The following is a 26,354-nucleotide window of genomic DNA, read 5'->3' as shown; positions in this document are numbered from 1 at the left end:
TGTGTGTGTGTGCTGCTGGTGTTTGTAGTTCGCGGTCTGATGGACAGAAAGTCAAACGGGTCTTTTTGTTCAGTGGATCTGCCGTCTGAAAGAACCCTGACTGAGTTAGAGGAGAACTTTAACCCCTCCTGTTGACCTGTGATGTGTTAGCCTAGCGTAGCACAGAGACTGGATGCTGCTAGCTTCTGTCACCGTGAATAATGACTCATCTTCCAGCAGCTCACAGCCTGATTGGCTGGTCATCTTCTCTAATGCCCTGTAGGACGATGTTTAACCTCGCAGCGTCTGTCGGAGAAGAACTCTGCAGAGCTAAAGGCCAGAGACAAACCAGCACCTTCAGTTTGACAGTGACGAGCTGCTTTCTGCCGTCGAGCTGCACTGTATGGCCAAAAGTATCTGGACACTGCTGGAGACATACTTGTGGGTGAGATGAGTGTTTTGACAGTTCAGATTGGTCAGTTATGTTTTAAAGTCATCTGTCAAGCAGACGTGTTCTGGTTCTGGTGGTTTGTTGGGTCGATCGTCTCTTCATTCACGGTGATGTGTGTTCACAGAGTGATGTCTCTGGGTTTGGACTGTTGGTCAGACAAAAGAAGACATTTGAAGACATCAGCTCAGACTCTGAGAGACTAGGATGCATATTTATTATGACTTTTAGAGCATTTCACAGATTGAACGACTGACATTCGGTACATTCATGGATGGTGTTGAACTGACTTTGAATCCAGGAGGTGGGGGCTTGCAGATGGAGCTGGACCCTCCAGTTTTATTCCACTAAATGAACAAAGTGCAGCTGAGACTCAAAAACATTCAAATCAATCAAACAGCAGTTGAACAGTTCAGGCTCAGCAGAACAAATGACCAGGTTTGATCAGAAAATGAATAAAAGTGAAAGTTTGGAAGGTGTGAATGAAACCAGTGAACCACTTTCACACATTCAAACATCGTCTTCAGCTGAATCACGTCTTTTTGTTCAGTCTCATGCTTGTGTTGGTCTTGTTGTCAGCCGAGTTCGTTTCCTCTCATCTTTGTGGTACTTGTACTGTGAACTTGCAGAAGAAACTGGTCCTTCAAAATAAAGCTCTGGTCTGTAATCTACACTCACTGTCAGACTCCGACACACCAGCTGGACTCACTGAGTCCTAATGGTCCTACTTTTGGTCCACTTGCTGAATAACTGATGAGCTGCACCGTTTGGGTCCACAGTAAAGGGTTCAAGTCGGTACAGACAGACTGACCTTCAACAACGGTTCCAGTTTCACATTTGAAACATTTCATTCTGCTTCCTGTTGCTGTCTGTACCTGATCGAGACCTTCTCCTGCTGAAATGACACTTAAATAACTCGTCAGCGCTCTCCAGTGGACAAACTCTGCTTCTCAGTGAGCTCCAGCAGATCTTTGACATTTCTCTACTGCAGCTGCCTGAGATCAGCTGATCTGAGCTGATCTGTCCTCTGCAGCCTGACAGCAGAGCAGTGGAGGCTAAAATCAGCTGCACTCACAAGAACTTTGGCCTGCTCCTGTCTGACCGATGGAGATGCAGGTGCACACCTGTTTAAGTCTTCACACTGTGAAACAAACCTTCATCTGACGTCTCTACAGCTGGACAGTGACGACATTTTAAACAAATGTGGTCTATTAATGTTAAACAGACATCTGGATCCAGCTGTAACTTCAGCCAGATGACATGATGTAGAACTAAACCAGTAGCAGTGAAGTCGGAGTTTAAGCTCACGTCACTGTCGGCTGTGAATATATCGACTAAACGAAAAGGTGCTGCAGACCCACAACGTTCAGGTGTGTTTAATACTGTACATACCACTAGAGCTCATTAGGAACTGAAACGACAGGCGCCTGAAGGCAACTCTGCATTATTATCACCTGATCCTCAACATACTGACAGGCTGCTGAGGTAGACCATGTCTAGCCTTCATCCACACTTGGGTCATGTGACGATGGCTAAGCTCCACAGCATTGTAGCGTCAGCTGACTGACGCCATGAGCTCGGTGAAAACCAGCCGGGCTGTCGGAGCTTCACGGTCAGACTGAGCTGTTGCTAGTTTCAGGTTCAAGGGATTTTTGACCTTTTTACAGATGATCAACTTTTTTTAAAGATGACTTTAATGGGCTTCATAACCTTTGTCTGTTTTATATTATCAGCAACATGAACTGAGTTTCACGTCTACATTCAAATCATAAAAGCAGCTTATAGTCTACAACACAGCTTTCCTGATGGTTTCCCTTAACAATTTGTCAATTATTCAATTAGTCCATCAACTGAAAGTGAATGTTATTTCAATAAATAAGTATTTTTTGAAGTACACATTTCAGACAGTCACTGATTGCAGCGTCTCTACTGTCAGACTTTGCTGCTTTTCTTTGTCCTACCTGATACACATCTAAAAATCTGCCATGATTCTGGTTTTATTGGTGAGTCCTGACTGTCCTGGGTTGGGGTTGTGGTTTCACTTGTGAATATGTGCGGGATTTTTTTAGTCGTCGTTGGGTTTGGGACTGCTGGTTGGACAACACAAAACATTCGATGATGTCACCTTGGACTCTGAGAAGCTGAGGTGGACAGTTTTTTTTGTTTTTTTTTTAAGTTCTAGACTGTAGATCAATAACTGCAGCTCTAATAATAATAGTGTGTTGTCAGCATCAGTTCCAAGTGTCCATTGATCTCAAGTAATAATCTAGTTCTCAGGCTTTTACTATTGAAGTTTATATTGTACTTCTTTGGTGTATTCACTACATAAATGTGTGTTCACTATACACACAACAGAGAGTGGGAACTCTGTGTGTGTGTGTGTGTTTGGGGGGGGTCACTGGGGGTCCGCAGTACCACCACTGCCCCAGGGGCCTTGTAGTGGGTTGGTCCGGCCCTGACTGCTGCTGTACATAACACTGAGCATTTGAATTTAAACTGACTCACTTCTGCATTTCCACAGCGGCTAACATTGAAATGAAGCTGTTAATGTTTTTAATTACTTGAAGCATTTCATAGGACCGCTGTCAACTGCACTGGACCGGTTTTCCTTGAGAGCCTCACTGAATTTTATACTAATATGATGTATATTCGAGTCCGATGCACTGTAAAGATGTAATGATGTATTTTAGAAGTCTGGGATGTCCTGTTGATCCTGGACGTTAGCTGGTTTAAGCTGATGGTGTCTGATGGTAGAACTGTCGCTCAAAGTTAACTTCCTGTCCTTGTTTGAATTAAACTTTGATTTTTCTGTCTGTGCCATTTCTTATGTCGGGATATCAAGGGACTGCATATTTTAATGTTTTGTAAGTTGATATAAAAATGCCTTTAAGAGATCAAACCCTGAATTTATTCAAAACTAAACTTGAAGCTGACGTCTTCCTGTTGTTACGTCCTTACCTGTATGCCTGCCACTGACTTCAGATCTGTACAGAGTGAGACTCTTGACAAATGAATAAAGTGTTAGTTGTGTCACACTGATATATGAATTATTTCATATTGTTACCAACAGCTTTAATCCACTGCAGACGAACAGTCACCTGATGAGTTCAGGCTCACCTGAAAAATAACACATCAGTCACTGAGATGACAGTAGTATGACAGACACACCTTGTCCCAGCAATAATTCAGTCTATCCACACAAAGCCTAGAAGTTTAATAGTAGCAGTCCTTTCAGTAGTACCACAATGTAAAAATACTGCATCATACGTGTAGTATGTATATTTCCTTTGTGTAACAGTGTGAATTCAACCATTGAGTCATTTTTCTTGTATCTTGTCTTAATTGATGCTTCTTGCTGCTTTGCCCTTTGTGCTGTAAATTTCCCTGCTGAGGGATTAATTTATCTTAATATTTCCATAAAAAGCACACACACATACACCTCTGCAGACTGAGTTAAGAATTCATCTGAATTTTTATTATTCATTTAAATGTTCAAGCTGATTAGCACGTTTAGTTTTAGGTCTACACAGCACCGCTCTGTGTGTTAGCAGCTACCTGGCTAGCCGCACACTCGTCCTGTTTGACCAATGGCTATGGCTGCTAGCCGTGTGTTAGCCTGGGAGCTAACATGGCCACAGGTTTCTAGGTGTCGCTGCAACTCATTTGTTATTACCTCCATCTGTATTCGGCCCGAGTACGGTGTAAAAGGTGGCAGGTGACAAATAACACACACGGCCGACACGCTGAACGGAAGAAAAGCTCCAATGAATAAGAAATAACACGCCATCAAGTTGACTGTTCTCTGTGCGCATGCGCCATAATCCGCGCCCCCTGCAGCACAAACGGCACGCGCGCTCTTAATTAACAGATAGCTCGTGCGGTTTAATGTCGAGGCCGGTTTCTTCCTGACCGCTTTCCTCACGGTTACACGTCAATGATCACTCAGAGCTGCTGTTATTAACCGAACATATTAAACACTGTGGTGGCGACAAGCGTCCACTTCCTGCTGTGAATGTGTTTTTGGACGGAACAAAGTCTTAAACTAGCTAAGTATTCCCTGTGTATGAAATGCCGCCCTGTCCACTGAACCATCAAGCCGAACTCTGTCGATGATTCAGCGGTTCAGTTCACTGTCTGGCCCAAAAGGGCTCATTTAGAAACCCTATCAGTGCAGCAGCTCCATCATGACTGAAGCTCTTTGTTTATGACAGGCGGGGTCCTTCAGGTTTTCTCTGCGGTTCGTTCACCCGACCATAACCCGCATCGATAACTACATTCAGACGTTTCACTTCTTCCACCCCGTGAGTCCGTACTAGTAGATCACAAACAGCACAGCAACGCCGACATTTCCGATGTTGTCTCATCTTTCCACGGGCTTCCAGCGCGGTGAAAACACCATGAAGTCCGCTGCTAACACGGCCTGAAATATGACTAAAGCAGTGTCCGAGCAGGAGCGCAGAAACACGGCTCCCTATCTCATGACTGTCAGAAGTAAAACCGCTATCAACACAACGATGTTCAGTGATTCCATTTTGTGAGACGCCGCCATCAATTACGGTCCGTAACAAAACAGAAGAGAAGCCATTTCACAGCGATAAATATTAACCATTTCGTCGCCATAAGTGGCTAAACTGCAGACTATTTTATTTTAAATCCGGCCTGAACTTTTAACTAATCCCATCGGTGACTAGCTCGACTCCTCCACTAGCTTACACGATGATGTGATGTTAGCTAACTTTAAGTTTAGCTTGGCTCGACACGGGACACGGTCCGGACCGTTTTGTCTGACTTCAGCCGGTGTACGACACGAAGCAGCCTCACGACGAAGGGTCCGTCTGACGCTCTTCAGATATTCACCCGTCTGACTAAAACTGCACAAAACAAAACTAAGCAGCCAGCCAGCCAGCCAGCTGTCTGTCTGTCTGTCTGTCTGTCTGTGTATCTGTTTGACCTAACCGCTCGTGGCGTCTGTCCGCAACATCCCAGCGGTCTGAATAATCCAGTACATGGTCCAGCGGGTAGAGGTAAATCTACAGCACAGGAGACACCACCCTGCTGTACCGCAGCTCTTCTCCTGTAGATAATGGCCGACGGATCCTCCGGTTTCGGTACTGAGAGTCGCTGGGACGACTTTTTGAACCAGGTGGCGGCAGCAAGATGGCGTCCGAGGCTGCGCAGAAGTGGAGGACGGGCGATGACGTTACAGTGCAAGGACACCGCATGCAGTTTTTTCATCCTCAGTTAGAAAAGATCCACGATGTCGATGGGGCTTATACGACGGGAAAACAGACGATAACGATCGGATTAATGTTGCACCGTCCAAATACTTGATCTGTTCGACCATGCAGAAGGTAATCTGTGTGCCCTCATCAGAGCACATGGTCTAATGGGCCCATCCAGACGACCGTATGGTTTAGTGTTTAATGGGAAGCCATTGCTGGGCTCAGGCCTGCTGCTGCTAGCTAGCTACATTCTCTTGAGGCATTACAAGTCATCTGATGTGTTAAAGTCAAACATATCGAGGTGAAACTAGTCAGAAATTTTTATTAATTGTTACAACATCAAAACCCCTTGAGTTAGCCTAACTAATCTGATTTTTCGTCAGGTGAAGTTTACATGCCGCTGGTCAGTGACAACATACACATCATCTTAAGCATGCATTATTAAGGGATAACAGTAATAAAGACAACATGTCCATTAATGGTAAGTCATTTTGGTCATAGTCTAATGTTAACAGGCTCCCGCTGAACTCCTGGGAATGGTTTGCTGGCCACCAGATTGTTGTCTTTTGGAATTTGCTCACTGGTGCTTGAGAATTGGTCTTTAAGACATGGCAGCTAGCTGAACAGAATAACTGTAGTGAACAATAGACATGTTTTAAATGGAAAGTATACGGAGAGTGGTGAACTGCAGAAATATAACTGTGGGCAGGTAGCAACTGTAAGTTCACTGGCTGACGTTTTTTTTTTTTTCCTCCCCTGAAACAAATCGATTTTGCAGTATGTTTGAAAGGTTAAGTCTGGTATTAGTCTAGATTTTTGTCTTACTGTCATCAAATTCCATGAGTAGAAACAAACCAATGATATGTTGTTGTGTCTCCCAGTACTGACTATGTTCCTGAATATGGCTCTTAGCTGCAAGCCCATCGGTTGCTACTGAAGAAGGAAATCTTTAAAAACAGCTCACAAATATATAGTTTTGTTTCTGAAACGGTTCAGTAATTTCCTAAAACATCTAACCACTGTTTGCACTGAAACTGTACCAATGTCATTTTCTTATGTTTGAAGCTTTTATTGAGTTGTCAGAATTAACCTCAGATTACTCACGTGAGTTTGACGGCAGGATCATTTGTGTGCTTCCTCAACTCCACCCATGACCTGCTTCTTTGCCTATTTTTGGGTTAGCCGGGAATTTGGTAGTCAGGCACCACCAAGATGGCATCAGTCGAAGCCACTGTCACTGAGCTTCACAGTGGCTCATCAGAAACCCGTGAGTGACGTCACGGAGACTACGTCCATGTTTGATACACTCTATGGTTTAATCATGTTACTCACACAAGTTTGACCACAAGGTCATTTGTGTTTGTTCACCCCAAACAGCCAGAATCCAGAATACCATACATTAGCCATAAAATAGCGAGTTACAGCAGGCGCCGAGGGGGTGTGTGCGTTTGTCCTCAGTTCAGCATCTGACTTAACTCAGCAGACTCTGGTTCTTTCAGTTATTTCCTTCCGATCTCTTTTCTTTTCCCTCTCCTTTCTTCACGTTTTTAAAGTGAAGTAGATTCCCCTCCAGTAAGCATTCGACAAAGGGAGAATAGCCTCAGAACAGGTCTGCACCTCTGCGGCTCATTGCTGCAGACAGGTTAAAGTGAAGATACATCCACTTTTTGGTATTGAGCTTTCCTCCCACGTGTAAACGGCTCCAGATCAGACCGGAATCCTGTGTTACTCTGGGTGTTTATTCAGAAGCTCTGGTCTGCCCTCGGCTTCAGAGCTCCTCAGCTGTTTCTCCACAGTGCGTCCGTCCCGCCGCTCTGCCCAGTTCTCCTCACACAATGCTCTGCCAAACCCCCGATACGCATTCAAGTTTATTTAGAATTTTACATCAATGTTATGAATGAAGCTTGGAAGCTTCAATCTATTCGGTACATTCTTAGTTTTCATCAGACCTCCCTCAAACAGGAGGAAATAGTACATGTGTTAGGGATCATTTTCAGTGGTGGATTTATCTACATTTGGTGCTCTAGTGAGTTTTTGGGACAGCAGCATGGTTTATGTGGGACTGAGTCAAAGGTTGCATTCACACTGCGAGCCTTCAGGTACAGACACAGAATCTGGCAAGTCTGAATGCAACTGAAGTTATAGGTTTTTGTGGAGCAAAAGTAAAGTTACTGCTTCTTATTGCAAGTGTGTGTGGATGCGGAGTCAGAGACAGCCGTGTGCTAAATCATCACCTTATCATATATTAATCAGTTGCCTACTTACACATCTGGCAGAAACTACTGCAGAACACAGCTCATAAATGATGAGAAATTGAATCAGTGGATCTACTTAGTTACTGCAGTGGTTAGCACTGGGTAAGGTGTAAGTTATAACAGGATTGGATGCTTGCAGAGATTGGCTGCCCACAGTTTTAAATGGGGGTGCAGTTGAGAGCTGGAGGGACTCAACTGTAGAAACCTACAAAAAACATGTTTTATTGAAAAACATTTCTATTTTTAAACTACAACTTCTTTGAATGGGTGGGTTAAGTGAGAGGTTGAGCCATGTGGAGTTGTGTTGGATCAGTCTAACAGCTGTGATGCTGTGCTTAGCACCTGATAGCAGTTATTTGAAAGGATTTATACTTGACAGAAAAATTACTGCTGTAGATATATACATCAGATATCACCTGTTGCCTTTCAAACATACTGTGCCTCTTTTCTGTACCCGTCAATATTTGTGTTAACATTCTTTTATTGAATTTGTGATGTAGAGTGACAAAGGTTCACTGTGTTGTTACTGAATAAAAGATTATTGCTGCACAGTCAATTGCAAAATGTTGACAGTCTTTCATGTCAGAAATTTTCAGGAGAAATTACTAACTGACCACACTGACCAATAACAGTTGTTGTCTTAATGTGGTTTCAATCTTGCTGCTGTACCCTGAAGGAGTTACATTTTGGAGGAGGCACACATCAGTTACAGTTTGTAGCTTTGGTGTAGATAAGGTGGCTACATGCATATGGTCACTTGCTTCGCCGTAACTCATATCACATAACCACAGTCCGTGTATGTCGTCTGAATATGTTAGAACCAATTCAACCGCTCAGAGTGACTTGGTGTACCAAACTTTGGGACAAACCCAGAATATCAATGAATTTACGTTGATAATACAGCCGTATCATAGAGCTCAGTTATCATGGAGCCTCTGCTAGTTCTGTCTTGAAGAACTCTGAGGTTAACCAAAATACTACCAGAATGAGCATTATGAATAAATGTATGACCTTTTGTCCTTGCCTCAGTTTGTTTTTATTCATTTATTTATTTTTTTGACATGTTCAATGTCAAATTGTTAACTAAAGTTTATCGTTTTTGTTTTTCAGGATGCTGTTTTGAACCATCACACAGATGTATAAAAAGTGGGATCCTCCTACCTTTTAAATGTCTGGAACCTGTTCATGGCTTCTACAAAGAAGCAGAAAGAAATGGTGTTCCATCAGGAAGGGGCCACCACCCCTACAGCAGCACCTGCAGGGTACCGTTCACCCACATGCTTTGCTGTTCCAATACCAGGGAAGGCAAGCGAAGGTGGGATGGAACAAAGTACCTGGGTAAGCAGTGAGGAGGCAGATGCAATGGGTAAACCCAATGTGTACCCACCAAAGGAAGCCATCAGGACATCTGGTGGACTTCCTGCTGTGAAACATCCCACCAGATCAAATACTCAGTCAGACAATCTGTCACCTGATAGCATCTGCAAAGGCATCAGTGTGTCGTTGGACAACAACAGCATGTGGAACGAGTTTTTCAGATGCAAAACAGAGATGATTCTGACTAAACAAGGCAGCAGGATGTTTCCCTACTGCCGCTTTCGAATCTCTGGCTTACAGCCATCTATGAAGTACTCGTTGATCATGGACATTCAACCTTTAGACAATAGCCGTTACAAGTGGACCGGCAAGAGCTGGCAAGTTGCTGGAAAGACTGAGTGTCATGTTAAGAGTCAACCATTTGCTCATCCAGAGTCCCCATCAACTGGTGAACACTGGATGCAGAATCCAGTGTCCTTTTATAAACTGAAGCTCACAAACAACCTCACAGACCAAGAGGGGAACACCATCCTACATTCGATGCACCGCTACTTGCCACGACTACACGTGGTCCAAACTGACAAAGCTGCTAAAGACATAAAGTTGAACGGTCCCAGTGTTGTTACATTCACTTTCCCCCAGACTGAGTTCATGGCAGTCACTGCTTTCCAGAACTCACAGTTTGCTCAGCTTAAAGTTGACTACAACCCATTTGCTAAAGGGCTGAAGGAAGATGGCTCCAGTTTGTGGGGCCTAAAACTGAAACTGAACTCTGGCAAAGACTCCCACAAAGATGAAGGCACAACCACTAATGAGCAACATCCTTTCAAGCAAAGCCTGAAGTCCTTGCTTGCAAACCATAAACCTAGAAGCTCAAAATCAGTGGACTCAAAGCCTTCAGTGTCAGGAGACCTCCAGAAAAATTCCACTACAAATGAAGATCAGTCAGCTGCCAAGGTCACTGAGGAATGTTCGTGGTAAGAGTTCCATTTGGATAGTGGAGATATCTTGCCCCCTCAAATTCTTTGTACCAGACATCAGGTTTGCAAGTATAAGAATGACTTCCAACTTCTGAATGTCCATTGGCATATTTTATAATACACTGAAATTTTTTTTCATGTTTCTGCAGCTAATAACCTAATGATATTATGCTAGCTGCTGTATCTCTTGTTTTGATTGGTTTTGATTGGTTTTGATTGGTGTTGCCAGTTATCCACAAGATACAACTTGCACTGGGATGAATATCTTTGCATATCCTTACTCGGGCCTTGTGTGTGCTTTTAGTGTTGAACATGCAATTTACATATATAACTCTGATTATTTTCTCCAATTGCTGCTGCACTGGTGCACACCAGTGAAGTTAATTTTTCAATTTCAATTCAATTCAGTTTTATTTATATAGCACTAAATCACAACAGAAGTTGTCTTAGGACACTTTCCATATAGAGCTGGTACAGACCACACTCTTTCTTTACAAAGACTCCACAATTCCCACATGAGAAGGCACTTGGCAACAGTGGCAAGAGAAAACTTCCTTTTCACAGGTAGAACCAGACTCTGGGTGGGTGGCCGTCTGCCTCGACCAGTTGGGTTAGATACTACGCTATGGATGTGATAATAATGGAAGTCTGACTGATAGTAGTAGCAGTTACAATGGATGTCAGGCAGAGCCATGGCAGGAGACGTAGCGATAATGCACAATCCAGGTTCGGCCACTGTCCACAGGAACCTGCATGACGACAAAGCACAAAGACTCTGGGGAAGAAGCTAAGTTAGTAATATGCCTTGGCAGAACACGAAAGTGCACAGATGGTGAGGGAGAAGAAGAACAGAGAGCTCTGTGTATCTTTGGAAATCCCCCGACAGTCTAATCCTTAAGCAGCATAACTAAGGGCTGGTCTAAGGCAAGCCTGAGCCAGCCCTAACTGTAAGCTTTATCAAAAAAGAAAGTTTTAAGCCTACTCGTAATGTAGAGATGGTGTCTGCCTCCCAAACAAAGACTGGAAATTGGTTCCTCAGGAGAGGAGCTTGATAGCTAAAGGCCCATTCTGCTTTTGGAGACTTGAACAACCATAAGTAAGCCTGTATTCTAGGAGTGCAGTGTTTTAGTCAGGTAATACAGGTACTATGAGTTCTTTAAAATAAGATCGTGCCTGACCATTTATGGCTTTGTTAGTAAGGACAAGGTTTTCCCAAACAATGTTCATGCATTGTTTTCAAGTTCAGGTGGCTTGACGAAATTCTATATTGTAAGGGTAAGCTGTTTACTGTGACACTTAGCTTTTCCCAGATTTGCTTGCAGTGCATTTTGGAAGTGGTATTAAAGCTATCAGCACAGCTGTAAATACCTGTGCTTCTGTTTCATGAAACAATTAAAACAGCCATGATTAGAATTGAATTGAGGGTAGGTCCCTAGATGTCTCTAGATGTTTCTTTCATGGCAGCCAGTCACGCCTTTAGTTTCAAAGTCCTTATGTAGAACGGGAGTGGTACTTAATTTGTAACACCAAGCATTTTCCAGGTGCATGAAACTTGGCTAATGGGAGTTTAAAGTTGTAGCATCTGTCAGTGTTAACATTAATATGTTGAATTTGTAATCTATTATATCATTCCTTGTGAGTTTACCAGACAGTATGTCGTAGTGTAGTTTTGCAGTCTATCATGACAAATGAAGTGCAATAATACCGTTTGTCCCTAATGTTGTATTTTTACTATTTTATTTTCCTCTGCAGCAATTCACATCCAGCTCAGAAGTTATTTTCTGAACTGATTCGGGAAGCTCACGTTACACTGCAAAGATGCAACCTGGAGCAGCTAGCCATCAATAACAGCGCCTCTCACAAAACTGAGAGAACCAACACTAAAACCACTGCTTTGAAAAGCATTGGACAAGATGTTTCTGAGAGAGAAAGTACATCTGCCATAACACCTCTCGAAACATCACCTGCAAAGAAAGATGAAATTGTTGAAACAAAGAGCAAAGTTAACGAAGACAAGGACCTTTTCAATTCATTGAACTGCAAGGACAGTGTTAGGACAGATTGTTGTGAGGTCAGTAAGGTTGTTGCTGCTTCAGTCATGTCTCAGAACTCCTCTGTGGACCCAAACCACCAATTTAAGCCTGAAGTGCATTCAGAGGAGAAAGTAAAGCAGCATAAACGGCCTCTGCCTCTGCCAGCCCTCGCTCTTTTTTTGAAACAGCATTCAACGAAATCTAAAAAAGCCAAGATCAAGCCGGACTCACCTCCCCAAGCAATTCCATCTGAATCTTTGTCTGAATCACTGAGTTCTGCTGCAGCTTCTGCATGTCTGCCTTTTGATCATATCAGTAATGCAACTTGTCTTTCGAAGGACCTTACTGGTGATGTCACAAAATCTGACAGCCACACCACTGGGTATGCTAGTGCCCATCGTCATACTGATGAAATGGTTGTTAATGGACAAGCAGTTGAAAGCACCAATCAGCCTTTCAGTCCATCATTTCCAGATGCTTTTGCCACTACAGATCCAAGGGGACAAAGAACTGATCCAAGAACTGATGATTTCTTGGCCTGTATTTCAGTTGCTGGCCCAGAGCCAGTGGTGCAAGACAGTACACCAGTGTTACCCAACTCAGAGCAGCCATTTTGTACCCTTGGGACATCTATAGCCATCATTTCCTCAACTCTTGCTACCTCTTCTTCACCACCCATTGACACAGTGTTACCTGCCTCAAACTCTCCACAAACACCAACCATCACTGAGTCCTCAACACTACCTTCAGACTCCCCCACTATGAAGTCTGATTCTTTGCTACCTGACCCAGAGTGTTCTTCTTTTGGTTTTGAGCCTTTGTCACCTGCAAGCTCTCCAGAACCTTTACCTTCCCTGCCCACCTCAATAACTTTACAACTAGACTCCACTACTGAATCAGAATCAAAGGTGGTACTCCCTGAAGAGCTACCACATAGTGAAGACTCTACGACATGTGTGTTTAAATGGCATACAGTGTTGCCACCACCTGAATCATACATAGACACTTCATTCACGACATTTCAGCCCACACCACAGACTCTTCCTTTAGCGTCTGATACATTGCCTTTGTTGCCTTCCCAGACTCCCTCCCAACCTGAACCACAGACTTTTGACACCTCCACATCCATGCCTGCTCATGATCCTGCTCCATCATTTCATGAAACCGAACAGTCGCTGCTCTTTCCTGCAGAACTGTCTCCCCTTGTGCTTCAGTTGCCACTGTCTCCAACTTTTTCTTCATTAGATGGAGACGGATTGTCACCCACACCTTCAATCGCTGACCTTGTGCACTTTTTCTCCACTGATGATGACCTTGGGATGGGGGTGGACTTTTCAAACACAGAGTCAGTGGCTGTTCCATGCCCATCTCCAAGTACAGTTGAAGTAAGTGCACATGAGATCTCTCAGCAGGTGCAACCAATCCCAGCCAAGAAACCCTGCAAGCGCAAGAGGAAGTCCTGGTTACGAAGGCTAGGGAAGACTGATATGGATCAGAAGATAGATGACTCCACCTACTCTCGCATGCAGCCTAACTTGGAGGAAGTGGAGGAGCAGTTATTTATCTCATTCACATCAAAGGTAAAACTAAATAAAATGGCTGCTTTGTGTGTGTTTTTAAAATACGTAACTTGAATATAGAGTTCAGTATGAAGTCCAAATACACGTAGCACCCCCATGTTTGTTTCGGCTGTTTTGAAGCACATGAACACCAGCATCATGGGGATGCGTGTTCGATGTCCTGTGTCTGTCAAATGAGTTAAGTGATGACACAGTAGCGGTGGTGTGTTATCGATATCAGTTGATATTAGCTCATCGCACCATATGTACATACGTTATATACTGTAAATATACATTGAGCTGGGCCTGGTTTGTCACCACACCATGCACCGAGCACAAAGTTGGTTTCACTTAATTAAGATAAACATGTAGACGCAGACAGAAACCAAATACCAAAAGTATTTCAGAGATGAGGGATCTTCACTCTGTAGCACACCGGCATTCTTGTGAGTGGGATTTCGTTATCCTCTCACTCATTTTTGTCTCTGCACTCTGACAAACATATTACATTAGACCTTCCCTGTGGACATTCTGCAACCATTCAGTGGGACAAACAGACAAACAACCTGTAGCATATGAGTATGTACATATTTAGTTATATAGCTTGCAGAGTCAAAGCACACACAGATCTTAACATGTGCCTACCTCCGCGTAAAGCAAGGTGAATAATTGATTCCACTAATTGATTAGTGGGTGATTGTGAGAATTTAAATGCAAAAATATATTCACACTGGGTAGGTATAAAAGAAATGGTGTTCGATTGCTTACAGGTATCTTGGAGAAATGTGTATGGTTTTGCTTATGCTATCAGTTGATTCAGTCCAATTGTATAGTGCGCATCAGACCAGATGAGTTTGTTCTTTTACCAGAGAAAATCCGGTAATCGTGTCCTTAAGACCCCAACCCCACATACCTCAACCACCTGACATATATATACAGCTGCCAGCTGTAAGTGTAATGTGCAAGTCTGGACTGTGAAAGATTGAGAGAATGCAGCTGAGAGTTATAGTTTTAGAAATCCTACACCTCTACCACTAGTAAGCTAGCAGTTAACAGTGTTGAGTGTTACAGTGTTACAGTGTTTGTGGCTGTCATCTTTATTCACATGTCCTATTCTGTCATTCTCTACCTCTTCTGTATTTGCTGAAGCCTCTCTAAGCTAATGTTACGCTAACACTTGAAACTGTTGTAAACCTCCGGGGTGTGTGTCAGAGTTCAAATGCATGTTTTGTATCTGTGAATTCATGTTCATTACATGTTTAGTTTGTCTGTCACAAATCAGAACAAAGCAGAGATTAAAGGCAGGTATTTTTTATCCATTGCAGTAGTTTCCTGATGTGAGGTATAATGAACATTGGAGCCTCTAGATGATACTAGCAGAACTTATTGTAAGAGTCTTGTTGATAATTTCGTGTTTAACTCAATAGAACTTACACAGAGAAAATTAAAAACCAGAAATGCACATTTCAGGAAGCCCTCAAGCTTCACGTTGTGGATTCATCTGAAGAAAAGGTCTCACAGCCCCAGACGGCACCAGAAGATCACCTGCAGCAAACCACTGACACGCCTGAGAATGGTAACGGCACAATTATCCTGTTGTTCCTGTCATACCGTGTTCACCGCTGATTGCTTTAGCAGATGTTGAATGGTAGAATAAGAACAGATATCAGTTTTATATCTGTGTGTCCAGTATTGAGAGAGGTCCTCAATGTGTTTAGCCTAGTTTAGCACAAACACTGGAAGCAGGGGTAAATTATTACCCTAGTTCCAATAGAGGAAAAATCATCCATCTTTCAACAATTTCTTGTTTGTGTTATTGACATGTTGTATATTGTTAACAAGCTAAACAGTATTTAGTTTTTTTAAGTAACTCCATCACCAACATTGTACCTTTTAAGAACTGGTGCCGAGTTGATAAATAATCAGCTGATATGTAGCGAAATGAAACGTTATCCTGCCTCTACGTCTGACGGTGCACTGCGACATTCCCTGTTCTGAGCCTTATTCATGTCATGTGTTTTGTGTTAGATCAGCAGAGCTTCTTGACACCTACAGTAAACAGCCAGCAGATGGCGCTCATACCCTTGTAGGTAACATTACAGTTAGAAAAGATCCTGAGTAACTATCATCCTGTGCAGCCTCTCAGTGTACATGTGACAGCCCAGATAAGCAGTTAAATGTCTACATACAGGTACATACCTAACAAACCTCGCATCCATCTAAAGCTGAGGAAATGTTAATTCTGTCACACAGTTACTCGATCTGTCCAGAGGTCCTGCACTCACAGCGCCTCAGCATGTTCTAATTTTTTTTCGTTTGTTGGTCGGCGATTGGCTGTTGTACGAGTTGAGACTAGCTAGGTAGATGTGTGGTGACAGTTGGGATCCTCTGAAAATGGCTGATTTGTTCTTGATGACGTCACACACCAGCTCCATGTCACTGGTAGTAAGGGTGTTGTGATGGATTATTACCAAGCTAACTCACTAACTGTTGGCCTGATATTCAGGTGCAGTGAAGCCTTTAGTTCACTAATGTTACCCTTGTTTCCAATTCCACAGATCAAAGCATGGATGTTGGTGGAAGCTCACTCCCTGACAGCATCAACCCTAATAACTTTCCTGCCAAACTGTGGCGTCTGGTGAACAACCCGGCAAATAAAGCCATCTGTTGGGACAGCCGCGGTGAGGCCATCATCATTGATCAACATCTCTTTGAGGGACAGATCCTTTCTCCAAGCGCCGTCCCCTCAGACAGCGCTGATGTCTTCAAAATGACCAATTTCTCGAGCTTTGTTCGTCAGCTCAATCTGTACGGCTTCAGAAAAGCCGATCCAGCAGTTCAAGACATCTACCACCCCACGAGGGACAGTGGGATGTATCATCGTTTTTGCAACCCAAACTTTAACCGAAACCACCCTGAACTTGTCGCAAGTCTGAGAAGACTCACCGTGGACAATAAAGCTAAGCTACAAGCTGGCCTGAGTGTGAATTGTCGGCCCCCGAGTCGATACCAGCAGTTCAGTGGAGGCAGCGATGGCAGAGATAAAACTGTGAAAAGAGGCAAGTGTCACTGCACGATTTCTGTCTTTTGGTGAGGGAGTAGCTTTAGACAGTGGAACCCTGTGGAAACAGTCACTTAAGTTTCTTATGGTGGTGCAATGAATAATACTGTCAAATGAAATTATTCCTGAAACCACTCAAGGACAGGAATCAACCCACAAAGCCCACTTTGAAAATCCCAGTTAATCCAGATTGTTTTATCACTCTGATCACAGTTTTAACTCCACAGTCCAGTGCCTCGATTTCTAACGATCACTGTATGAAAGGTTGTTATTGCACTATGCTTTTTCCTGTTTCTGCAGGCAGTTCTTCATCTTTAGCCCCACACATCATCAGTCAATAGAAAACAATAGAACTCAGTACATTGAAGTTGAATAGAAGTCCTGTGCTAAGCTAACCATGCCCTGGATTGTAACAAGCTTAGATCTGTCTTAGTTCCAGCAAGCAATGATTTTCCTGACTGTGTGGACATTTGTGAAATGAAAATGAAATGTAATGAAGTTGATTCCTTCCAGTAGAGACAGCGGAGAGTTTGGAGGAGAAGATGGCGTCCTTTGAGACGATTCTCCTCAGAGACTTGAAGCTGATGAGACACAAACAGGTGATCCATCCTGTACTGCAAGAAGGTACGTCAGATCTCGCTGTAGTCACAGAATTTATACAAGAATTCAATCTTCTTAAACTGTCACATGCTCAGAGATACACAGTAAAACATGCATCATAGCTAGAATATCAAAGAGATCAAAACAAAGAAATCAGAAAATAAAATACAATTACTTGTGTAAAAAGAAACTATATGTATATTTACTTTGTACTTGTACTTGGTCTGAGCTGGTCTGAGCTGGTCTGTGCTGGTCTGTGCTGGTCTGAGCTGGTCTGTGCTGGTCTGAGCTGCTCTGAGCTGGTCTGTGCTGGTCTGAGCTGGTCTGAGCTGCTCTGTGCTGGTCTGAGCTGCTCTGAGCTGCTCTGAGCTGGTCTGTGCTGGTCTGAGCTGCTCTGAGCTGCTCTGAGCTGCTCTGTGCTGGTCTGTGCTGGTCTGAGCTGCTCTGAGCTGCTCTGAGCTGGTCTGTGCTGGTCTGAGCTGGTCTGTGCTGGTCTGTGCTGGTCTGAGCTGGTCTGTGCTGGTCTGAGCTGGTCTGTGCTGGTCTGTGCTGGTCTGAGCTGCTCTGAGCTGCTCTGAGCTGGTCTGAGCTGGTCTGTGCTGGTCTGAGCTGGTCTGAGCTGGTCTGAGCTGGTCTGTGCTGGTCTGTGCTGGTCTGAGCTGGTCTGTGCTGGTCTGAGCTGCTCTGAGCTGGTCTGTGCTGGTCTGTGCTGGTCTGAGCTGGTCTGAGCTGCTCTGTGCTGGTCTGAGCTGCTCTGAGCTGCTCTGAGCTGCTCTGTACTGGTTTCCTCTCTAACCAACAGGACTAAAATAATTAAATAGCGACAAATTTTCTTGTCAGAAATGGACGAATGTCGTGTCCACAGACACACACTGACCTCCTGATTCTGCCTGTTTTTCTCTGTTAACTCAGTCGGTCTGAAGATGACCCTGCTGGATCCAACTCAGGCCATAGACCTGCAGTACCTGGGAGTCTGCCTGCCCATCCCTCCTCCTGGACTCTCCCTGGAGGCGCCGACCCAGGAGCTGCCACCGGCTCAAGGTTAGAGCTTTCATACTGACATCCTGCCTCTGATTGGCAGCTTGACTGTTTCTAAAATACCTTCATGGAGAGCTGAAGGAGGATGCAGCTTCACACTAGGCTTCTACCAATCATGAAAAGTTGAAATTTGAAGTTTTGATGTGATTCTTTCAGAAACAGCATAAACATGACACACTTGTACTATTCATAAAGCAAAAATGATGCCATAAATTTGAGTTTGACAGCCCGATATCACAATTATGACACAAGAGGATTCACAGTCTGTACGACATGAGACACCCTCAGTCCTCCTCCATTCCTCCAGGCTGAAAAGACAAGAAGAAAACCAGGACGGAATCCACAGATTGAGTCCGTATCCACCAGGAAGTCAAACCTCAATGCACAAAAACTAGTCTAATTTTTGATCTAGAGCTTTTCTTTATTTCTCAGCGTCTCAGTGAGCAAACCGAGTTAAAGGTGGATGTTTCTGACGAAGGTGTTTCTGTGTAATGTGTAGGAGACGCAGCCCTGCGACGACCTGACAGTCAGTGTAAACTATAAAAACACAATCTGTTCTGAGTGAATCAGGACAAAATCACTCATCTTCCCCAAATCCTCACCAACACAGGCCAAACTTGTTGTACACTGCAGGTTTAATGGTTGTAGGTTTTACATCTCAAATATAAACCAGGTGTTCTGGTCCAGTTAAGGATGTCACAGACTCACAGTAGGAAGTTCATGAGAGGAAAAAGAAATGCTGCTGATTATTTTAGCTCAGTTTTTAGCAGAAGATATTAAATATTTCTGTGCGTTGTGAATCATCTGAAGTGTTTGAACGTTGAAGCTTTATATTGAAGAAATGTTCATCTCGTCCACTGTCAACGTCTCCTTTCTGTTTGTTTCCAGGTGTTTGTGCAGCATTTGTGTCCAGAACAGGTAAAACAACTGACGTGACTCAGATCAAAGGTTGGAGAGAGAAATTCACTCCACCAGAGGCTCCTTCCACTCCAGCACCACCCAAACCTCAAGGTGGTTATCAGTGAATTTAATGTTGGTGGATGTGAACATCTTTCATGTGTTTTCTCTCCTGGTTTGTTGGAGGTTTTGTTCTTCAAATGTATTTAGTGAATCTTGGCCCTTTATGATGGACAAGAGCGCTATCTTACCCTCAGTGTTAGTGCACAGGTCTCATTAGCATTAAATGTGTTAATTGTGGAGTGACACTGACTCAAATGGCCTTTTATCAAAATGGATCAGAAACAGTTTTGATAGATGTCATCAATTAATTGAGTTTTTTAAAGTGAAAATGCCCCAAATTCAAGTTTCAGCATCTCAGTTGTGAAGATTTGCTGCTTTTCTTTTTATCGTCAGTGTCAGGAAATGTAACATTTTGGGGTTTTTCAGACAGTCGACCAATGACGGTGTTACTATGAAACACATGTTGATGTCATGCAGTGTGACTTCACTTCCTGAGGAGATCATTATCTCTGATGATGCTGAATAAACCTCCAGAGAAGAAGACTAAAGGCAAACAGGAGCAGCTAACAGCTAATCCAGCAGACTGCTGATGGAGACACTTTGACTGAATGTGAACAAACACTGTCTGTGTGTCTGTGGTTCTAGCTCTCAGCTAACTGACAGAACCTGAACCGGGTCTCGGGACTTTGGTGTTAAATCATTTGTGTCTCTTGGGTCTTGCAGCTGGTCCCAGTTCAGATCTGCCAAAGAAGAACCTGTCGGCGTTCTGCAGCGACATGTTGGACGAATATCTGGAGAACGAAGGGAAGCTGATTGATGAGCGAGCCGCCAGCTTCTCTCAGCCTCTGGTGGAGCCGGTGGTCTACGAGCTTCCCACCAGGAGCACCAGCTATGTCCGAACCCTCGACAGTGTCCTGAAGAAAAAGACCAGCAGCTCCCCCACCTCAGACCTCATATCTGGGTTCATCCCCCCCTCCAAGAGGCCCAAACTCACCCTGAAAGAGACCAAAACATCTAGGAGAGAGAAGGCGAAGCAGAAAGGTCCAAAACACAACAAACCCAGACCAGAGCCAGGAGCTGCACCACATTCAACACCTGTCCTCAGTCCAGCTGACTCACACCTGGTCCCTAAACAGTCTGGAGTCCAGATCCCAGACTCTCTCCCTCCTCAATTCCCCATCTTCAAGAAGAGGAGGAAGCTCAAACCCAAGACCTCGTCCCAGACCCTCAGCCCCCTCAGATCCACGGCCCGCCCGCCCGCCGCCTCAGAGGACATGGCCCCTCTGGAGTCGGACTCTGAGCTGGCAGCGGCCGGCGATCAAAGCAATGAAGCCTGCAGGGTGGACAGGGGACCCCTGATGACCCGAGCTCTGCTGAGACAGAAGGACCTGGAGGACGGGGTGGTGTGGGAGGGCAGACCCAGGACCAGCATCACTGAGGAGAGGGCCACCATCGCTCTGACGTCACTCTTCACACTGAAGGTAAGAGTTCAGAGCTGCTGGCAGCAAAGTGATTCTTCTACTGTCAGAAGCAAAAAACAAAAATCAGTCTGATCAGAAATTAATCACGTGATCGTTTGATTGGTCTGATCAGAAGTGAACCACATGTGATCGGTTGATCAGTCCGTTTGGCTGAAGCAGCGAACAGGAAGTTAAACTGGAGGTAGAATCATAAGCAGCAGTGTATGAATAAATTAACTTTGACTCCACCTCCACCAGCTGTAGTGATGCTCTTCTAATTATTGATGCAGTTACTTTTGGCACTGGAAGTCTGTTTTGAACCGGAGTGCTTCACTGTGTGGCTGCACCTGTGATGAACACCTGAAGTCCGTCCCCTCTGTAGCCGTCACGTGCAGTCACCTGTGCTCCTGTGTGTGGTTCTTACTCAGGGTTTCGTCAGCGAGAACCCCACCGCTCCCATCCAGCTGATCCACAGACGGGCGCCTCCCTGTCTGAATGACTTCTGCAGGCTGGGCTGCGTCTGCTCCAGCCTGTCTTACTGCTCCAGGATCAGCCACTGTGGCCGGCCTCTCTGCATGTGGGGCTGCAGCTGCCTCAAACAGAAGGTGGTCCTCCTCAAGAACCTGGACGGGTCAGACTCCAGCCCCTCCCACCACGGAATCAGCAAGAGGAAGAAGAGGAAGAGGAGGATGAAGATGGCCTACAGTAAGTATTCATGGTGCAGAAAAGAGCTTCAGCTGTGCAGGTGATGGTGCAGTTTGATCCTGACTGCAACCACAAAGTGTTCTGAATGTTATTTCACAGCTCTGCCATCATGTGACCTCATGCTGAATACAGTCCATCCAATCACCTGCTGCCTTTGATTCTCTCATCACTTGTAGTCTTGAAGGAGGCGGACAGCGTCTCCCAGCCTGCTGAGCGGGTCCGGACTCTCTGGAAGAAGGACGGTGGAGACTGTGACGCAGACCCGATCCACGTCCCCAAACCAGCATCCCCGTCCCGCCTTACTGTAAGAACTCCTTTGGTCCTGGTTTACAAACTGATGCTGATGTTAGAGGCTCAGATCAGCTCCACTGATACAGTACATCCATACATTAAATGAATGCATCTGTACCCTCCTCCTCTGTCCTGTGGTTCCCGTCATCTGTGGCAAACCAATCGCTGCCGGCTGACCTCAAACACATCGCTGCCGGTGCAGCAGCGTCACCACAGATCTCAAACCCCCAGAACTCTGGAGGAAATTACAGAGAGATTTATCTGGCAGTGACAAGCTTAACCAGCACTGCATCAGCTTGTTTGGAAACGGCTTGTAACACATGTGCATTTATACGCACAAGTCCTGAACCCCAGCTTAAACATCCAGTGTGAAGGATTCAGGTGGATTTATTGTTTTACACACACAGAACATCATGTCCATAGTTCTGTTGTCATTGGCGTAGAATCAGCTGACAGTAAGATGTTTTCATTGTGGATAAACCTGCACAACAGTTTTCACTGGAACCACTTTGTCCTGAAGACACACTGACCGTCATCACACTGACTGTTGAAATGTTGTGATCGGATTCATTGTTTGATTCCAGGAGAGAGCAGACCATCACAGCAGCTGTGCCAGGGTCAGAGTTTACAGAGGGAAGAAGAAGCAGCAGAAGGTAAAGCTTGTGATTGGCCGAAGTGGACAAAATCCTCGTCAGTCTGCTCAACGTAACGCCCTGCATTCACAACTACAAGTCACTGAGCAGGAAGTGACCAAGCAGGAAGTGACTGAAGAGGAAGTGACTGAAGAGGAAGTGACCGAGCAGGAAGTCACTGAGCAGGAAGTCGTTGAACAGGAAGTCACTGAACAGGAAGTCATTGCGCAGGAAGTCATTGAGCAGGAAGTCATTGAGCAGGAAGTCATTGAGCAGGAAGTCATTGAACAGGAAGTCATTGAGCAGGAAGTCATTGAACAGGAAGTCATTGAACAGGAAGTCATTGCGCAGGAAGTCATTGAACAGGAAGTCATTGCGCAGGAAGTCATTGAACAGGAAGTCATTGAACGGGAAGTCACTGAGCAGGAAGTCACTGAGCAGAAACTCATGGTTGAATTGACGACCCGTTTTCGTGGCTGCGCAGCAGCTTGCCATTGGATCCAGATCTGCATCAGATACACTTCAACCTGCTTTGATACGACACAGGTCAAAGCAGATATTGAATGTCTGAAGGTTTACTGACAGTCTGATGTTTTTCTTCCAGGAATCATTGAAAGATGTGAAGTCCAAAGATGCCCGGCTGAAACCTTTGAAACAGAGCAGCCTGAGACTCAAGGACACAAAGACCAAACCTTCCAGTTCTCCACCAGGTAGGTTCACTGAGCTCCATCAGCCCCATCCATCAGGCCCTGCAGACAAGTTCTTCATAAAGCAGCTCTTATTGTGAAACTGAGGTCAGACTGAATGAAACATCCTTTATGAAACACAACTTCCTGTCTTATGTGGGGACGTCATCACCTGCTGTGAGTTCAGATCTTTGTGTTGTTTTTTGGTCGTGGTTGAAAAAATTATCCAAGTTTTGTGTTTTTCTTCAGCAGGTTTTTCTTCCGTTCATTCGCCTCCCTCCGACCAGCCTCCAAGTCCTCCGGCAGAGCCGCCCCCCAAGCCGTCAAAGCGTCTGATCATCTTGGCGGAGTCTAAGTGGGCGAGCGACTCCGACAGGAGCCACGTGTTGAAGAAGCTGTGTGAGAGGATGGCCTGGGACCAACTGGACAAACCTTTCTGGATCAAAAACTACCTCATCAGTCCCATCAGTCAGACTGTGGAGGAGAGCGGCACCGACCGCTGCATCCAGTACAAAATCCACATCTCTAGACCCAAACTGGAGCAGGAAACACCAGCAGCACCAGTGAAACCACAGCGGAAGACAGAACAGCAGCAGGTAGAATCCAAGTCTTAAAGTTAATGTAACTAAACAGTGGGCCTTCCTGAGCAGGTCATTTTATGACTATATTTCTGTGTGGTACAGGAAAAAAACATTTCATGACTGTTGATAGAATAAATGATGAGGTGAAACAATGACAATAATCTCTGCTGTGGAAGCAGATAAAACCAAAAAACTCGAGGAGGACGAACAGGATGTAGAAACAGGATATGAGTAGATGTGGCTGGAAGCAGCAGCTGGTTTAAAAGTACAAGAACAACAGTGAACAAAATGTAAGGTTTTCCCAGCAGGTTCAGCAGGACACGAAGAGTGTTTGAGGTGAGATGTTCAGTGACGTATCGCCTGAAAACTGATCCAAACAGAAAAATGTCCAGATTCACAGCAGCTTCAGACGGACCTCTTATCTGACCGGAAGGGTTTCTAACTGAAGCTGCTGACTCTCAAAACATCTGCAGTTCTCTGTGAAACCAGGTTCAGGTCTCCTCTGTACCAGGCTTTTATTGTGAAGCCACTTTAGGAAGTGTTAAGCCAGGTCTGAAATCACTTCCTGTTAACTGCATGTGTCACTCTATTTTCTGTCCTCCAGTGTCTGTGTACATTTATTCTCTATGTCTGTCTGCCAGCAGTCCCACAATGCAGTGTGTCACATTTCAGAGCTGTCAGTGTGATGACTGGTCAGTGTCTCTGCGGTGCCTCAACACTCACTCTGTCTCTCAACAGGACCACCCGAAACTGGTGGTCGGGGAGGCGGAGCCTCTTGAAGATTGGCAACGGGAGGTGGAGGATGAAGAGGCGGAGTCTCTTGAAGATTGGCAGCGGGAGGTGGAGGACGAAGAGGCGGAGTCTCTTGAAGATTGGCAGCGAGAAGTGGAGGAAGGTGACATGGAGGAGGAGGTGCAATCAGCAGTTCACCAGGTGCATGATGGGAGAGAGAGCAGCAGAGAGGAAATGAAGAGGAGATCAAAGAAGGAGATGGTCGGTATGGCTTTGCCTTTCCTGACAGGAATCATCCCCGCCGGCTTCCTCTCAGCCAATAAGAAACAGCCAGGAGGGACAGACCACCTGGTCCAGGTAACTTTAGCTTCTTTATCACTTCCGTGACATTTCAGTTCCTTTCAGTGCTTGACGCTTTGTCCTCAATGGACATTTCAACTGACTCTAGTACTTGAAAGTCACTGATGCTGATCTGCCAGCCTCAGTCAGCACTTCACCTTCATTCAGCAGGTAAACTAAAGCAGAAACTCTGCTCAGCAGGTAAACATCTGCTGCCTTGTCACCTTCTCCTTGGTGTTTATTTTTTCCATCCTCACTTCAAGTGCTAACGCTCGAACCTCAGGTGGACACTACAAGAAGGGAGAAACTTGTGACGCTTCAACTTCTTTGCTTTTCACCGCTTCGGTCACTGACACATCAACTGACAGCGGCTTTCAAGTTATGCCCTTGAACTGACACAAGCTTCATTCAGGATATCGCTATTTTCACTTCAACTCCTTCCAGCACTTTCACCTAAACTGATAGTTCAGCTCCACTCACTGAACACTTCGACTTCAATCACCACGAACACCCAAACTGGAACTTTCAGTCCTTTTAGCACTTCAGTTTTTACTGCAGCTTCAGGTACAACTTCACTGTCTTTACTAACTAAAACTTCAGGTATTTCTGCCATTTAAAAATGTTTCACAGCTTAAATGAGCACTTAGATTTAAACAACCACTTCAACTTCACTCAGCACGTAGCTGCCATTTCATCTTCTTTTAGAGTTTCCACAAACACGAACAAGAGTTTCAGCGTTTCAACTGCAAATGGAAGTGTACTTTTTTCTTTTCTAGTTTCTATTCAAAACATGTGTTTCAGGTTGATAAATCTTGGAGGTTGGAAGAAAGAAAATTATGATCCAATAAAAATCTGAGATATTTTAGAGGGAATCTGTTCCTCTTGCTGTGAGGTGACCGTGCTAACGAGCTAACATGCTACGGGTCTGGTACCAACCAATAGTCTCCTTTTTTGCCTGTAGGTAAATGCAAAGCTCTACCCTCTGGCCAAGATCCAGCTGGGAAAGATGGGAGCGCTCCATCCGGCAAACCGGCTGGCAGCCTACCTCACCGGCCGGGTGGGGTCCAACAGGAAGCAACAAGGTTCTTCTCCCTTTTCATCCCCAACTGAACCTCCCCAGAACAAGAGCTCAGGACTGACCCCTCAGACCGTCTCCCCGGCTTCCTTTACACTTTCTGGCCTCGCTGCCACCCCCCCACTCAGATCTCAGCCATCGGTCGCAGCGCTCACCCACCCGCCCCCCGCAGGTGAATTTATTTCACAACCCCCATCTGCCATTTAGGTTCAGATGTTTCCGTACCAAGTATTAAAAACCATGTTTAAATAAAATGTTTCGCAACGATCAATTTAACAAAACGGAAAAATCTCAAAAATGACACTGAGGGAATCACATAGCTTGAAATGGGCTGGCTAACGTTACAGACAAGCTATGCAACTGTTAGCTAGCAGGATAACAGATGTCAGCGTGTGGAAACA

The 26,354-nt window shown here is 44.8% G+C and overlaps 2 protein-coding genes across 7 annotated transcripts in view; both read left to right on the top strand.

Moving 5' to 3' along the window:
* tyro3 (TYRO3 protein tyrosine kinase) overlaps positions 1-3,466 on the top strand; it is a 26,414-nt gene extending 22,948 nt beyond the window's left edge. The window contains exon 19 of the mRNA XM_076749144.1: positions 1-3,466. This exon is cut by the window's left edge and continues 770 nt beyond it. The gene's annotated coding sequence lies outside the window, so the exon portion shown is untranslated.
* The window catches only part of mgaa (MAX dimerization protein MGA a), a 38,807-nt gene that overhangs the window by 286 nt on the left and 12,167 nt on the right, over positions 1-26,354 (top strand). For 3 of the 6 annotated variants that reach the window (XR_013078167.1, XM_076749142.1, XM_076749139.1), the window contains exons 1-16: positions 1-5,778; positions 9,015-10,198; positions 11,954-13,814; positions 15,264-15,369; positions 16,352-16,852; positions 17,368-17,478; positions 18,367-18,495; positions 19,381-19,503; positions 20,176-20,933; positions 21,341-21,617; positions 21,794-21,921; positions 22,493-22,561; positions 23,145-23,250; positions 23,476-23,822; positions 24,546-24,896; positions 25,840-26,125. The exon at positions 1-5,778 is cut by the window's left edge. Coding sequence is in view for 5 of the 6 variants with exons in the window: in XM_076749142.1 (XP_076605257.1) it covers positions 9,090-10,198; positions 11,954-13,814; positions 15,264-15,369; positions 16,352-16,852; positions 17,368-17,478; positions 18,367-18,495; positions 19,381-19,503; positions 20,176-20,933; positions 21,341-21,617; positions 21,794-21,921; positions 22,493-22,561; positions 23,145-23,250; positions 23,476-23,822; positions 24,546-24,896; positions 25,840-26,125 (6,262 nt within the window). In the remaining variant the exon portion in view is untranslated. The remainder of the gene's footprint in view (positions 5,779-9,014; positions 10,199-11,953; positions 13,815-15,263; positions 15,370-16,351; positions 16,853-17,367; positions 17,479-18,366; positions 18,496-19,380; positions 19,504-20,175; positions 20,934-21,340; positions 21,618-21,793; positions 21,922-22,492; positions 22,562-23,144; positions 23,251-23,475; positions 23,823-24,545; positions 24,897-25,839; positions 26,126-26,354) is intronic. The other 3 variants (XM_076749141.1, XM_076749140.1, XM_076749143.1) reach the window with 3 other exon arrangements.

The sequence above is a fragment of the Chaetodon auriga genome, chromosome 14 (assembly GCF_051107435.1).
Source record: "Chaetodon auriga isolate fChaAug3 chromosome 14, fChaAug3.hap1, whole genome shotgun sequence".
In the NCBI taxonomy this organism is placed as follows: domain Eukaryota; kingdom Metazoa; phylum Chordata; class Actinopteri; order Chaetodontiformes; family Chaetodontidae; genus Chaetodon; species Chaetodon auriga.
Note: the sequence above shows the minus strand (reverse complement) of the source record. Positions and strands in the feature narration are given on the sequence as shown.